General features: G+C 40.5%; 1 protein-coding gene across 1 annotated transcript in view; it reads right to left on the reverse strand.

The window, feature by feature from the left end:
• Positions 1-519: 519 nt before the first annotated feature.
• JHY (junctional cadherin complex regulator) overlaps positions 520-16,509 on the reverse strand; it is a 44,124-nt gene continuing 28,134 nt past the window's right edge. The window contains exons 5-8 of the mRNA XM_081797355.1: positions 13,269-13,563; positions 6,491-6,571; positions 5,569-5,697; positions 520-2,625 (exon numbers count right to left, since the gene is read on the reverse strand). Coding sequence (XP_081653481.1) covers positions 2,431-2,625; positions 5,569-5,697; positions 6,491-6,571; positions 13,269-13,563 — 700 coding nt within the window. The 3' untranslated portion in view covers positions 520-2,430. The remainder of the gene's footprint in view (positions 2,626-5,568; positions 5,698-6,490; positions 6,572-13,268; positions 13,564-16,509) is intronic.

Consider the following 16,509-nt stretch of genomic DNA (forward strand, 5'->3'; position numbering starts at 1 on the left):
TCACTGTTTCTGCAGAATCTCTATGCTGTCTTAGTATCATGATAGCTTAGTGATCTGCTAGATCTTACCAGGTGGGCCCAGACAGTGGCCTATTTTGGTTCATTCTTTGATCTCAACCCCCAGCTTTTAGCAAATGTGTTCTATTTCTGTAGCCACAGCCCTTTTAGATGCCAAGATGCCACTTGTCACTTTCAATATTTGTGTGCAAAGAATTGTGATGTTCTAGGGTTTATATACTGGGTGATACAGACTTGCCTTGGAAGTAAAGATTCTTTGAAATGTTTGCCATAGACTGAATTGTGCTACCTGCTTCAGCTAAGTGTGATTCTTTTTTTTTTTTTTTTTTTAAAGATTTTATTTATTTATTTGAGAGAGAGAAAGCATGAGGTGGGGAGGGTCAGAGGGAGAAGCAGACTCCTCGCTGAGCAAGGAGCCCGATGCGGGACTCGATCCCGGGACTCCAGGATCATGACCTGAGCCGAAGGCAGTCGCTTAACCAACTGAGCCACCCAGGCGCCCGCTAAGTGTGATTCTTGATAATGAGTGAAGGGATTGAAGGATTTAATAGCGCTTAGCTACCAGAGAAAGGGTTAGGAGGAGGGTTTTAAATGCTCAAAATTGAAATAGTGTCTTTTATGAGTTAACATCTGAGTTAATTTATGTGTGTCTCTTTCAACTTTAACAATGTAGTTACGAAGTTGCCAGATTGTATGTGTTAAAATATGATCAGTTATGTAGTAATGCATATTTCTAAAAATGAAACAACGGGAGTTCATGTCCAAAACTGAAGTTCATAATAACTACATGCTCCTTGCCCACACAGAAAACAGGAACAACCCCTTCCTACAAACAAATAATCAAATAGTGTTATCCTTGGTGTTGAAAGACTGAAGTTTAGACCTGGCTATTCCGTCTCCCATTATTATCAGTTGGACTGACAGATGTCAAGAGTCATTAACCCTACCTTGATCTCCATTTCCTCTTCTGAAAAATTAGTAGGTGAACAAGATAAGCCCATCCCAAACTCTGAATTCTTTTAAGGTACTCTAATAGAAATGGAATATTTTAAAAATTTGCTCTGTCCCTTTAAATTCAGAAATGTCTCTATATGCATTATTTAATCTTCCAGAGTAAGTTTAAGTTTAAGGCTGTTCAGAAAAAAATCTTAATTCTTAAGTTTCTAGAAAAGTCTTGTACATGGTGAAGACTTTTACATCTTAGGAGCAGTTTAGGCTGTGATTTTCCCAAAAAATGCTTCACGTATGATATAATTTTCAAAATACCACTGAAATGTGATTTGTCAGTTTACTATTTATCTTCGGATATGTGTAATTTTTCCAGACTTTCAATTCTAATTGCTTTCAGTTTTAAGAGCAAATCATGTACAGGTAGCTTTTATACCACAGGATGGTTTATGTAAAATGTTTATAACAAAGGAATAACTCTCCAAAGCTAGTTCTTATTGTCACCTGTATAGATAAACAGATTTTCCCCTAAATTAGTGTTAAAATTGCCCATTTCCGGATATGACTATCAAAGAACGCAATGCCCATCTAATACAAGCATGTAAGAAAAAATTTCTTCCATAATTATTTTAAGACCCAATAATTTTATTCAGTTATCACTTGATGTTTATTCAGTTTCGAAAGATAAAAAGTAAATAATATTTATTAATATTGACACTCAGCATGAAATACGGAATGCTTTCTCCTCTTACCTAACGTGTGTGTGTGTGTGTAAAAGCACAATATGGTAACATTTTAAAATGTTTGTGATGGCAAGATGCCTGGCATATTCACACACTTGGAGCAAGTAGCTTTGAGAAAGTTTATTGCTCAGAGTTGCCTGAATGGGTGTTTCTGGACTTGTTGGATTTCTAATTTATGTCTCGATGCTCTGTTAGGAGAACATTGGGGTATTTTATTTTATTTATTTTTTAAATTTAGAGACTTTAGAACTATTTGGGAAACAGCATCTCCAAATGTACTGGCAGTTAGTCCAATTTACATTCATTTTATTTGAAACTGAAGTGTTTATACTTTTTTCTTATCAGGAGGGTAAGAGAGAAGCAGAAGTTAGATACTTTTTTTTTTTTTTTTTTTTTTGCTGGGTCACTTCAAGGTTTTCATTATGCAAAGAAGGGTAGAGATTTTTTAAGAAATTGAAAGATCCACTATGAAACTAAAAGGCTTTATTCCCTAGTTTTTATTCAACCCCAAATTCTGATTTGAAAATAAATAATAAAAAAATCTTCCTAGAAAGTAAAAACAGCTCCATAATGTAATAAGGCCCCATATTGTAAATCCTATCAAAGCAAACATGGGCTGTGGCTAGAGGACAGAGGGTCATCCCTCTCTGCAGACAGGTTGGTTGGAGTTTTTTCTCCATGTCCAGTCCCCGGGCATTTTTGGTCTCTGACAAATGTGCTGTCTACACAATGTGAAGGACTTTGAAAGCAGCCACAGCCTGTTTTTCCCTTTCGTGTCTGCTCTGCAGTATTTCCAGCAGTGAGATTTCAGGCAGAGCATCTTTTCGAGTATAGGTGGGATTTTTCTTTTCCTTTGATACTTGGCCAGTCAGATTTGAAGGTTTGGGTTTGGGGATGGTCTTGGCATATTCCAAAGCCTGAAAGCATAAAGATAAAGTTTCATTTGAAATGGGAAGTGACTCCTGGATTCCTTAAATGAAATCAAGTCTTAGGACATGTTTACTGATAATACGAATGGACACTATTGCTACCATAAGGTACTAAGATGTGGATGGGAATGGAGAGCAGATGGGAAATGCAAGTCCTGCAATATAACGCACAGTTTCAACGAAGTAAGTTAGCCACACAACAGTATGCTATGAAAAAGAGCTGGAAAATGAAAAGGAGTTGTGCCTTTAGGCATTTTCTTTATAAAACGGAGTTTTATTCAAAATGTTTGAAAATAGATTTCTCATGTGTGGGCTCTATTTAGCTTCTGGTGGTCTTATTAAAACCAAACTTCTAGTAAGGAGCTATTAACAGACCTTTCCATTCAAAGTGGACTTGCTACAGCTTGAAACCAAAGACATCACTGTAGTTGACAAAATTGAGCTTCCATTATTACATCAACTTTCTTGTTCCCAGGCTTTTGGAACTCTAGCAACTACTTATTAGCGGTTGGAAATTATTCTTTTCTTTTGCATATCCATAGAAGCCTGGAGACTGGAAAAAGCAGTCTTTTTTTCAATGATGTCAGTTCCAAAAGGCACTACAATAAAAATGAGATCACTAAATATGATTTCTAAATCTGTCTTTATATCAATTTTATATTTTAATAAGTTTCTTGATAGCTGAAATAGGAGTAGATAGTATATTCAGGTGCTGGAAGGGGAAAAAAAATGTCCAAACTTTTCAATGTGTGTAGGTGACTTCTGTAGGAATTTCTAATTACAGACTTGTTGTCTTGAATCTCTTCATGGAAAAAATAATGGATTGGAGAAAAAGAAAAAGTGGCACCATGGAAACTCAATCAAGTGGACTGAGGTCTTCAAGGTCCGAGGAAGAAAGGCAATAAATAGAAAATAGGATGGTCTGTGAGAGAGAACATGAAGTACAAATTCCTAAAAGCACCAAAGGGTCACTTGTCCCTCATGCAAAGGGTCCCATGTTCTTCTTGGGACTGAGACAGAGACTTTGCAAGGCTCGGTGTCTCGGCTGAACGTACGTCATTCACATCCTGACTTATAGTTGGATGACCTCTGAGAGGGAGAACATTCTGTATTTTATGAAATAACTTTTCATGGCTAGAGGGACCTATATATTACAGTCCCTTGGGAAAAATCTAGGGGAATGAACTTGAAAGAAACAACGAAGAAATTTCCTTCGACATATGTACCCATAAATGGCAAGAAGACACTAATTCCTTAAAATTTAATGGTAGGGAAGGAAATTGATAGGATTTATCAGAATTGCTAGTTTCTTCTAAGAAATCACCTTACTATTCAATTAAAAAAATTTTTGAGTATAGTTGACAAACTGTTACTTTGGTTTCAGGTGTACAACTTAGTGATTCAACTTCTCTGTGTCACACTGTGCTCATCACAAGTGTAGCTATCCTCTGTCACCACGCAACACTATTACAGTATCATTGACTATATTCCCTGTGCTGTACCTTTCATGCCCATGATTTACTCATTCCAGAGAGATAATCTCTCTCCCCTTCATGCATTTTGCGCATCACCCCACCACCTCCCCTCTGGCCACCATCAATTTGTTCTCTAGTTATAGGTTGGATTCTGCTTCTTGTTTTGTTTATTTGGTTTTCAGATTCCACATACGAGTGAATTGTATGGTGTTTATCTTTCTCAGTTCTGACTTATTTCACTTAGCATAATATCCTCTAGGTCCATCCGTGTTGTCACAAATGACACCATCTCATCCTTTTTTTAAAAATTCTTTAAAAATTTATTTCTATTTAAAGATTTTATTTTTTTATGAAAGAGAGATTGAGAGAACTAGTGGGAGGAAGGGCAGAGGGAGAAGCAGACTCCCTGCAGAGCAGAGAGCCCGATGCGGGACTTGATCTAGGACCCTGGGATCATGACCTTAGGGGAAGGCAGATGTTCAACCGACTGAGTCACCCAAGCGCCCTCATCCTTTTTTTAAGGCTGTGTAATACGTTTGGGTGTGTGTGTGTGTGTGTGTGTGCATGTACACACCACATCTTATCCATTCTTATATAGATGGACACTTGGGCTGCTTCCATATCTTGGCAATTGTAAATAATGCTGCAATAAACATATGTGCGCATATATCTTTTCAAATTAGTATTTTCATATTCTTTGGGTAAATAATCAGTGGAATATATTGGATTATATGGTAGTTTTTTTAAAGATTTTATTTATTTATTTGACAGAGAGAGACACAGCGAGAGAGGGAACACAAGTAGGGGGAGTGGGAGAAGGAGAAGCAGACTCCCTGCTCAGTAGGGAGCCCGATGCGGGACTTGATCCCAGGACCCTTGGATCACGACCTGAGCGGAAGGCAGACACTTAACCGACTGAGCCACCCAGGCGACCCATCATATGGTAGTTCTAGTCTTAATTTTTGAGGAACTTCCATACTGTTTTCCACAGTGGCTGCACCAGTTGGCATTCCCACCAACAGTGCATAGGGTTCCTTTTTCTCCACATCCTGACTGACACTTGTTATTTCCTGTCTTTTTGATTCTAGCCATTCTGACCAGGTGTAAGGTGATCTCATTGTGGTTTTGATTTGCATTTCCCTGATGATGAGTGATGTTGAGTGTCCTTTCCTGTCTGCTGGCCTTACTGTTCATTTTTATGTGTGTCAGCTTTGAAATACAAGAAGAAAACATGTGGAGGACTAAAGACCATGATGAACTTCAGGTTAACCTTACCGGCATTATTTGTGTACCTGTTATTTGTGTATCAGTATCTGTGAATGATGGGTAGCCACAGGAATGGCAGCAGCTAAGACATCTCCTGGGTTCAAAAAACATGGGGAATTTGCTCAGCGGTAACAAAGGTTTCCTTTTAATTCTAATTGAAAAGCTAACTGCCTTGGTGGGGATTTCTTACCTTCTGTCGAGGGATGGCAGATTGACTTTCAGTTTTCGCTGTTCGTGGTTTTGACAGAATGCTTAGGGTCTTCATGTTATACTCCTTAACTTGTTTCGCGTATTCCTTTTTTTGGATTAATTTCTGCCTCTGTTCAGAGAAACCATGTTACGACAGTGCACAGGTCCTGTTAGATCTCTCTGTTCTCTCTTTAAAAGCAGCACTCATTTTAGCCAGCTGGGTATATTGTATCAGCAGCAGAGAGGAAATGGGGTTAGCAGGCGTAAGGCAACAGCAGTGAGATAGTTAATGTTTCTCCAGAAACAGTCTCTCTCTGAGGGGCAACATCACTGCCATAGCATGACCCGTGTTCCCTTAACAGGGTCTAAATCACATTCTGCTCCTTCTTTGTTGCATTTACCCAATTTATTTTCATTTTGGCTTCCAACTTTGAACTATACTCTTTTTATGCCTTGAGTGCAACTGTAGTTAAAACACATTAAATGGAGATCTTCTTTGACTAGAGGAAAGGAAATAAAGTGGATGCACTTTTCAGGGGTTGGGAAACTCTTATCTTAAGTGTCTTCTCTGTAGCCACTCTTCAAAATTACCAAGATCACTCTATTGGGAAAGACCAACGACCATATAACACACATCTCTCTTCATGTGCACGTGGCCCCCTTTTCTGTGCAGGCCTTCAAGACTAACTAAAAGGTAGATACATAAAACAACATTGGCTAGGTAATTTTATCTTATGGTAAAAGGAGTATCTGGGTCTCTATTACTAATGCTATTTCACAAGGGTCTCTATTCAGAGGGAGACATTTGGATTAGGACTTGGTTCTCGGGGGGTGGTGGGAGACATGTCTGTACAGTTCTGCTAATACAAATCCAAGTGCGGCAAATCCAAGCCTACAAAATGTTGTATGTCTATCACACTCACTTTGTCTCTGATGGATTCAAGGTCAGGTCCAAGGCCTCCAAGCTTCACGTCTCTTTTCTGATAACCTTTCAGCTTGGAGCTCTACAAATACAAAGAGACAGTTTCTTTTAAGGAATTGTGTGCCCGCCCCCCACACTACGCTCTCATAGCCACATAAGGAAAAGAATGGAAGCTCGTGTGGACGGTTGGGAGAGTGGGTGCATTTCCTGACCCTTCTTCCACTCTAATGGCAGTTATTGATAATAGCTTCTTGGGTAATTTGTAGCTGGTCAGCTAACATGTTTTGACTTTGCCAACTTCTGCAACAACAAAGTGGGAATTCTGAAAATTATAAATAAAAATTTCCAAGTGCATAAAGAGTTGTTTTGTTATTAATGTTCTACACAACATATACATCACCATTTTTCTGCTGCCATTACTATTACATCTGGTCTTGTACAGTTCCTAAAACCAAATGATTTCTAAATCAGGTAAGCATTGCTTCAAAAGGAGAGTGCTCTGTCTAATGATGTCCTAACATTCAAAAGACTAAATTTTTAAAAATTTAAATTCAGTTAATTAACATAGAGTGTATTATTAGTTTTGGAGGTAGAGTTCAGTGATTCATCCATTGCATATAACACCCAGTGCTCATTCCATCACGTGCCCTCCTTCATGCCCATCCCCCAGTTACCCCATCCCCCACCCGCCTCCCCTCCAGCAACCCTCAGTTTGTTTCCTAGAGGTAAGCGTCTCTTGTGGTTTGTCTCCCTGATTAGGAAAAGACTGTAAATTTTTAAGGGTTAAGAGTCTTGGCAAGATCTGGGGCACCTAGGTGGCTCAGTTGGTTAAGTCTCTGACTCTTGATTTGGGCTCAGGTCATATGATCTCAGGGTCATGAGATCAAGCCCTGCATCAGGCTCCACGTTCAGTGTGGAGTCTGCTTCTCTCTCTCTCTCGGCCTCTCCTCCTGCTCGTGCTCTCTCTCAAATAAATCTTTTTTTAAAAGTCTAGGCAAGATCAACTGAGAAACTCCTTTTAGTCAATGTGGTTTTGAATATTTTGAAGGGCATAAGTAATTTTATATGACAACTCTTACTAGTATTGAATATTTAAAGGGACAGAGTAACATAATGAGGCAATTTAATTTTTGAACTATGACTCTTGAGCTCAGTAACAGGCAGGAAAAACACTAATGCTTTTCTGACTGTAGGATAGATTAAGATATTCCCCAAACTGTTGCTTTCAATGTTAAAACTGACTTGCTACTTGGGGAAGATGCCCTTGTGGGGATACCAAATCCTTTGAGTAATGAGTTCATTTGATTTCCTTCCTTGGGAAGAATAGGAAGGACAACACCAAAGAGCTAGTGTGACAATGATTCTATTCAGACAAAGTCGGTGCTTAGAACAGAGAAAGAATAGCCATCCTGAAGAGGGGACAGGCAGCTCTGTACTAATTGTACATGGTACTACCTCGCTATATGAGAATGACAAAGCTCAGGATTTTTCTAAATTTTGAAAGCTCCTATAAATTATGTTAAATCCTAAGATATGCAGTATATCTAATGAGTTTTTTTTTTTTAGATTTATTATTTGTCAGAGAGAGGGAGAGAGCGAGCACAAGCAGGGGGAGCAGCAGAGGGAGAGGGAGAAGTAGACTCCCCGCTGAGCAGGGAGCCCGATGCGGGACTCGATCCCAGAACCCTGGGATCATGACCTGAGCCAAAGGCAGATGCTTAACTGACTGAGCCACCCAGCTGTCCCTCTAATGAGCTCTTAAGACAGAATTTGGCAGATTGTCCAGAGACTTAAAGAAAAATTCTTATATTGGATATAGTTACTACCTATAGCTTCCAAATCTTAAAAGTGTCCAATATACATTGTATCAGTGGTTACAAGAATGTGTTCTACTCCCCCTGGCCTATTGGCTGACTACCCATAGCTCATACCAGTTAGTTTCTCCCTTGTCCTTCCCCACCATAGAGACTTGGAGACAGGTACTCCTTTCCCCAGATCTGTAGCATTGAGCTCCGGCCCATGACGAATAAATGCAAGTTGGCCAGGGTAGAGTTTGCATCTTAGTTTTCATTAAGGCTGGTGAGACCCCACCCTTTCCTTTTCCTGCCTTGAATGTGGATATGACCGCTGGAGCTGCAGCAGCAATCTTGTGTCAGGAAAGCAACCAGAGAACCATTCAAATATTGGTTCTGCTGTTTGAGCTGTGGACCACCAGTGCTAGTTACTGTCTACTTGTGGATTAACTGTAGGTGAGAAGAATGAGCTCATAATTTTGAAGTTGCTGTAAACAGTAATTGTGTGACTGGTAGCCGAAAGCAATATTTCTAACATTTCAGTACTTCAGAGAGCCAGAATCCTGTATCTTTTAGGCAACATTTCTACGCTGCAAGGATTGAGTCCTGCAAATAGAATTTCCCTGATTAGAATGTTCAAAATTTATAGTCAAAAGTCTTTCATTATAATTGTAAAACACAAAAGAGGATCTTTTTTTTTTTTAAAGAGGTTGTTGGGCTAAAATCATTAAAAATATTAAAGTATAGAGAAAAAAATGTTCATTAGAGGCTTTTCAAAATCCTAAGTCTCCTTAGAGAAAACAATCACCTGGCAAAAACATTCCAGCTACTTCGTGCCCTTGACATCTACGTGTTCATATTTTCATAAAATTGCCAAGTGCTACAAATTAGTTTTTTTCACTAAGTATTTTAGCATTATGCTGTATTTCCCTGTCACTAAATATTTTTCAAAAATGTGACTTTCATACATAACATTCTAAATGTTGAACATTTAAGATGTCCTAGGGATGAGCATTGTTTGTGGGCTACTCTGATGATTGCTTTTAGATCTAAACTGAATAGAATTGGAATTATTGAGACAAAAATCACAAACACACTTAAGGTCCTTAACACTTCCATTAGCAATGTGTAAGAATGCACTTTTTGTCCAAACCTTGATTACACTGGGTATGACCACATTTTAACATCTCCCCTAATTATTAATAGGTGAATGAACTCCGGTATCTTCTACTTGGCAATTGCAAATTTGTTCTTTATCTTGGGCATGCCATCTGTACTGCTGTTTTGTTACTTTCTGTTTGCCAAAGTAAACCAATAATGAAAAAGGAAGAGAGCCTTGCTCATCTCCAGGTCATAAATCCAATTTGTCCAAAACTGATGAGAAATGATCAGTGGCCAGAAATCACATACTTAGCGTGAAGCAGCTTAACTTTAATCATTGAGCTGACACAGAAGATACAGTGTGAAGCATGAATAATTGCTCCCTGCACCGCCCCCCCCCCCACGTTGTCCTAGTTTTTACTAGCCCCTCGAATAATCAGAATAAACATCTTGGTTATCCTAGGAAAACAGCAAAGGCACTAGCATTAAATATTGACACAAAGTAAACAATGTGGCCCAAGGAGGGGTATGAGTATCCAAATACTCAAAGCTACTAACTCCTTCCAGCATGAGCTGCTTCTAGCAAAGAGACCTTTTCTCAAGGGAGAGAGAGCATGGTTCCTAAGAGAGTTTGTTCTGGGTGACTGGCAATGAAAAATCCTGGATTTACTTAAGTTTGTCTCAAGTAATCTTGACTGGCTCTCAGTGCTGTAATTTTGTTTGATCTCTTTCCATCAAAAGTCGTTTTTGTTTTTTTTTTAACAGCTTTACTGAAATAGAGTTCACACACTACAAAATTCACCCATTTGAAGTTGTACAATTCAGTGGTTTTTAGTATATTCATCAAGTTGTGCAAACATTGCCACGATCTGATTTTAGAACATTTTCATCACCCTGAAAAGAAACCCCTGTACCCATTAGCAACCACTCCTCTGCCCCCCCCCATCACCAGCCCTAGGCAACCACTAATCTACTTTCTGCCTCTTCAAAAGGCTTTTATAGTAAAATCCTCAGAATTTACTTTGATTTAGTTCTTGGCTGTTACAAGACTAAAAGTTCACAATAGCACACTCCCCCTCCCCCCCCCCAAAATTAAATCAACAATGATAGTCCTGTTGGGTCTCTAAACACAGGAGGAAAATATAATCCTGTTCTCCATAAACCCCTGATGGTGTTCATGGCTAGTCTTTGCACGAGACCTGCACAAGCTGACCTACGCCATCCCTGGCCCCGGGCTGATGATTTCGAACACCACACCCGCCCCTCGGAACTGGTGTTCACTGTTGATGGTCCCCTTGGCAGAGGACGGCACCAGACTTTCCTGATGGCACGTTTCTGCCAGTAACTAATCCCACCTCTCAAGCTCGAGGAGTGCCTTTTACTGTAAACGTGGGGCAAAGTGTGCCTGAACTGAAAAATGACCTCGACTGTCCTATGAGGACTTGTTTTAGACTCTCAAACGCCGTACCCTGCTGTGGGGGGACACGGCAGGGCTTTTCTCCAGAACATTTCTCAGATGTCTGAGTGTGAGAAAGTTACTCAAAAGCAGGGCAAAAAACAATGCCTTGGATAGTGGGGAACAGCAAGTGAAGGAAATGTGCTCTGTGGTTGTTAAATTTAATCCAAATAAACCTCCTCTTAGAAGCCGCCAAGCAGCAATACCCAGACTGTCCGTGACAATGTGAGTTAATGACTGGAGCTCAGCCATCCCAGAACTCCTTAAGCAGTTGTTTTGTGGCCGATGGCAATAGATACTTCTCTGCAGTTTGTCATCCCTTTCGCTGCGTCCATCTCTTACTGCCTGACGTCTGGATTTCTCAGCATGGATGATGCTTAGCGTTCATAAATCGGTCGCATCAGAACTGCCAGGAGAAGGGGAACGGTGCTTGGGTTTGTTAGCTTTACAAAGCCTCAAATTTTTAATGTGATTCAAGTCGAGTCCCTTGGAAACCACAAGATTTGCTGTGACTAGCAAATGGGCACGACCTGGATAATGATTCCCCCTGCCTGGTGCCCCGGCTACCTGCTGTCCTATACAAATAGCGCACGGTTCTCAATCATTTGAGCTTCTGGAGTAGCTTAAAGGACAAAGAGGGCTTCTGTGCATTTGTTAGATGCAGGGTGAAGGTGTTGGCCCCCACAAATGGATGCGGGTGGGTTGCAACATTCCTGAAAGAAAGCAGGAAGGGAGGGATTTTCTGAGTTGGAAAGAGGGTTTGAGCAGCAGTGTCTGGAAATTTTTTTCTTCCCATTCCAACCCTCCCATGCTCTTAGACTTCCGGTGATACACGCAGTCATCGGGGTACTTTCTGCCACGTCTTCTCTGTAAGACATGAACTCAACTTACTGAGAGAAGACGGAAAAGGAAACTAACATTTATTTGATGGTCTACTCTTCGCTAGGGACTAAGCTACAGGCTGGTCCTTTTTGCCTGAAATGCTCTTTTGGTCTTTTCTCATTAACTTTTTTTTTTTTTAAGATTTTATTTATTTATTTGTCAGAGAGAGTGAGTGCACAAGCAGGGGGAGCGGCAGGCAGGAGAAGCAGGCTCCTTGCTCAGTAAGGAGTCCGATGTAGGACTTGATTCCAGGACCCTGCGATCATGACCTGAACCAAAGGCAGACGCTTAACCAACTGAGCCACCCAGGCGTCCCTCGTATTAACTCTTGATCATCTAAATCTTGGCTCAGAATTATCCCCTGAAGCTCTGCTTGACCCCCGAGGTTGGGATGTCAACCCAAACTCCTTTGTGCTCCTCTGTACAACCCATACATACCTCTATCCCCCCCTCCCCCAGTGGCAACATTATACTGCAGCTATTTTCCTGTGTGTCTACATGAGGAAGGGTCATGGCTCATTCTCTTCTTCTCGGCACCTACCACAGTTCCTAATAGGAATTCAACTATGTTGAATTGAACAAAGGTTGATTCCCTAAAACTGCCTTATAGTGAATGTCCCTCGGGACCGAGGCACTCATTTCTCCACTTGCTAGGAGTGCTGTTTGCTATGGCTCCCAGTTGGGTCCCTCCCTACGAACAGCCCTCAGCCAGATGGAGCTGGGGTGCCCAAAGTTCCAACCCTCCCCGGGGGGGCAGTCAATAGCCAATGGCTGGTCCACGTGGTGGAGCAAAAGCCTGCACCCTTTACCTTCAAAGAGCCATCCCAACTTCAGAGCCCTTGTGGGCTTCTTAGAGGCTTCTGTTGCACCTGCATCACTGCACACTCTCCCTCAGCCAGCCCTGCCCTCCTCACTCCCTTCCAGGGGTGGTTCGGGAGGCACGCCTCAGTCAGCCTCTTGCACGTGAATCTCCATTTCAGAGTCTGTTCCTGGGGAACCCAGATCACCACAGGCCTGTTGCTTCCAGTCCACTCTTCCCCTGTTGCCCTGTAATGCAGAATGCATTTTCCAGTGTTCTCCTTACCACTTGACATTAGAAGCAAGCGACCTTTCCTGGGGGTTTTTAATACTTGCAACAGTGGAGAAATGCAGAGGACTTAAAAAGACTCCTTCCATGTGCCTTCATTTCTTCCTGGAAAGATTTTGCATTTTCGCTCAGCACTACTTTGTCTTCTCAGATAGGAGAAGGTCCTGAGAGACTCAGCCTTGACTAGGGGCCGAGACAGGGGGTGAGGAACATTTCTGAGGGTGTGATGTTTAACCTGGGGCCAAAAGGAGCCCTGTCCCTGAGCTGAAGCACAAAGGAGGGACATTTCAGGTAGCAGCAGGAATCAAATCAGGAAGTGCCTCAGGACTTGGGGCCGCCCAGTGTGGCATTGGCTCAGTAACGACCATCCCTATTCCATGGCTAGAAGTAAGGGAATGAAAACCAAGGGCCATCTGTATAATCAGAATTAAAAGGTTATTTGGTAAAATGCTTTTATTACCTTGATGCTGCTCTTTTCCCTATGCTTTCTTCCTTTTTCTAGTTGAAGCAGGTAGCCTTCGGAATTGCTACGACTAATTTTCATTTGGTTTCTTTGGCTTCTGTCTGAACTGAGCTGGGATTCACTTTCGACCCTTGACAGTATAGGTGGAAATGTGACGCTGGATGAGGCCCCTCCCCTGGGCTGCACCTCGGTCAGCTGCATTAAGGCTTGCTGATGCTGCTCCATTATCTGAGTGAGCTGTGAGTCTGGAGAAGCTCTAACAGGTTGGCTGTCCGAGGAAGGATGGAATTTCCTGAATGGAAAAACACCCCACAAATCTGTTACTAAAAACTGATTACATAAGACTTTTAGCATAAGAGTCTTTATGAATTTGATGTATTCATCATTCTCCAAATCAAATTAATGATCTTTAGCTTAATCTTTTTTTTTTTTTTTTGTAATTTTTTTTTTTTATTCTTATGTTAATCCCCATACATTACATCATTAGTTCTAGATGAAGTGTTCCATGATTCATTGTTCGTGCACAACACCCAGTGCTCCATGCAGAACGTGCCCTCCTCAATACCCACCATCAGGCCAACCCATCCTCCCACCCCCCTCCCCTCTAGAACCCTCAGTTTGTTTTTCAGAGTCCATCTTCTCTCATGGTTCGTCCACCCCTCCGATTTCCCCCGCTTCATTCCTCCCCTCCCGCTACCTTCTTCTTCTTTTTTTTTCTTAACATATCTTTTTAGCTTAATCTTTTTAAAGAAAGATTTATTTATTTATTTGAGAGAGAGCAAGAGAATCCAAAGCAGACTGTGCTGAGCATAGAGCTTGACGCGGAGCTCGATCTCACGACCCTGAGATCGTGACCCAAGCAGAAACCAAAAGTCAGATGCTTAACCGACTGCGCCACCCAGGCGCCCCTAGCCTAATCTTTTCATAAATACATTAATTTCTTAAAATCCTCCTAGTTTTCTTTAGGATAGTCTAGCTCTTATTTAGAACTTCCATTTAGTGCATTCAGAATAGAAAAAGAAAACACCCCTTTGAAAAGTCCTTGCCACTATAAAATACCTGGAAATGTTGGATTAAATTTAAACAAACATCCTTTTGAATACATAGGTGAATTTGTAAGAGAGGCAGGGAATCTTTGAGACCAAAACCAAAAAAGGAACAAAAGTAAAGCAGATTTTGGATGAGCTGAAGCTATGGCTTGCTTTGTGGGAGTTTTGGACCTGTGGGCTTGAGTTCTAGCACTTCACACTGGCACAGGATATGTGAAATCTTGGCCCCATGTCGGGTGAGAAATCAACTGAGATGCCTGCATGAAGGCTTTGGAGAGCTACGTCCTTGATGAAAAGTTGGATTAGTGAATCAACAAAGCAAGCCCATCTGTCTTGGTCTAGGTTCTCAACTGGAAAAAAAAATTCCTTATGAATTTCCATGGGACAGTGTTTGGGGTTCATATTTACCTTACCCACCTAGTCATAGATTCCAACACCAAAAAATGACCTAAAAATGATCCCAGAGGGGGATACCTCTGCATATCTGGCAGAAGCAAATATAAAAGTTCTCTGGAGGGATACACTCCTTCTCAAGCTTGCCTAGGCATCTACAGACAAGACGGCTAAACATACATTCACAATCCAAAATCCTAGAATATATGAGGAAATAATCTACCAAGTAGAAGAGTCAGCAGACACATACAAACAAGAAGCAGTGCTAGATTTCTAAGAACTTCTGATCGTAGAATATTAGATAGTACTCTTAAAGCAAGCATGTTTAAAATGATTAAAGACCTGAAAGAAGAAATCAAAACCCTGAGAAACCTATTTTGAAAAAAGAATGGATGATAATTTTGTAGAATTTATGAAAGTGATGAATCCTCAGGTTTAGGAATCACAAGAAGGATTAAAGATTTCATATCTAGACCTAATACAGTGAAACTTCAGAACGCCAAGAACAGAGGGAGGGACCTTAAAAGATGAAAACAAAAGAAATATTGACAAAAAACTTTTCACAGAAACCAGGAGATAGAAAAATGTTTTCAAAGAGTTTAACTCTTTACCAGATTAAACTATAATTCAAGATAGAGCATAAAGGAATTTCAGGTAAATTGACCAGTGACCTACTCTTGTTGAAAAAATTTCCAAAGGATATCTACTTCAGGAAGAAACCGCAAAATGGAAGAAAAACTGTGAGGCAAAGACATTAATAAACAGTTAAATTTAAAACATTGTATACAATAAGCAATAATTTTTGGAGATATAGGTGCTGGACAAAGTGCTGGACAAAAATACCAGAGGGTGATTGGATTAAAACAGTCCAGCGATTCTGAATATGTCCTGGAGGAGAATAGAAATATTAACACTAGCCTAGTTAAGTTTTCTGAAAAATTAGTTGGATGGACCTAGAGGGCATTATGCTAAGTGAATTGAGCCTGACTGAGACAAATACCATATGATTCCACTCATAAATGAAATCTAAAAAAAAGAGATAACAAGCAGAATCAGTCTTATAAATACAGAGAACAAATTCATGGTGGCCAGAGGGAAGGAGGTAGGAGGTTGGTCAAAATGGGTGAAGGAGAGAGGCTTCCAGTTATGGAATTAAAGTCACAGGAATAAAAGTCACAGCATAAGGAACACAGTCAGTGGTATTGTAATAGCAACGTAATGGGACAGATGATAGCTACACTTGTGAACATAGCATAATGTAAAAACTGGTCAGATCACTGAGTTGTACACCTAAAACTAATGGAACGTTGTCAACTATACTTAAAATAGGAAGAGCATGTATATTTCCAAATCAGTAGAGGGAAAGAGTAACAAAACTCTATTAGTTCAATAGAAGACCTAGATATCTATATGTAGAGAGAGATATAAAAGCGTAGAAACAATAGGGTGATTGAAAGGACAAGTTAAGATGGTAGAAATAAATCCAAATAGGATTATCACAATAAATGTAAGTAGTTTAAAGTTGAAAATCCACTTGTGATAAAAGCTCTTTGCAAAAGGAATAGGAATAGGAGAAATTTCCTGTCTCTCCTCCCTGTCTACCAAAACTGAAATATTTTTCATGATATAAATGTTAGAAGCACTCCCTCTAGAAATCCAAATCAAAACCTCAATGAGATACCACCTCACACCAGTCAGAATGGCTAAAATTAACAAGTCAGGAAACGACAGATGTTGGCGGGGATGCAGAGAAAGGGGAACCCTCCTACACTGTTGGTGGGAATGCAAGCTGGTGC

Source organism: Leptonychotes weddellii, chromosome 11 (genome assembly GCF_054177405.1).
Source record: "Leptonychotes weddellii isolate Sample4059 chromosome 11, ASM5417740v2, whole genome shotgun sequence".
NCBI lineage: Eukaryota > Metazoa > Chordata > Mammalia > Carnivora > Phocidae > Leptonychotes > Leptonychotes weddellii.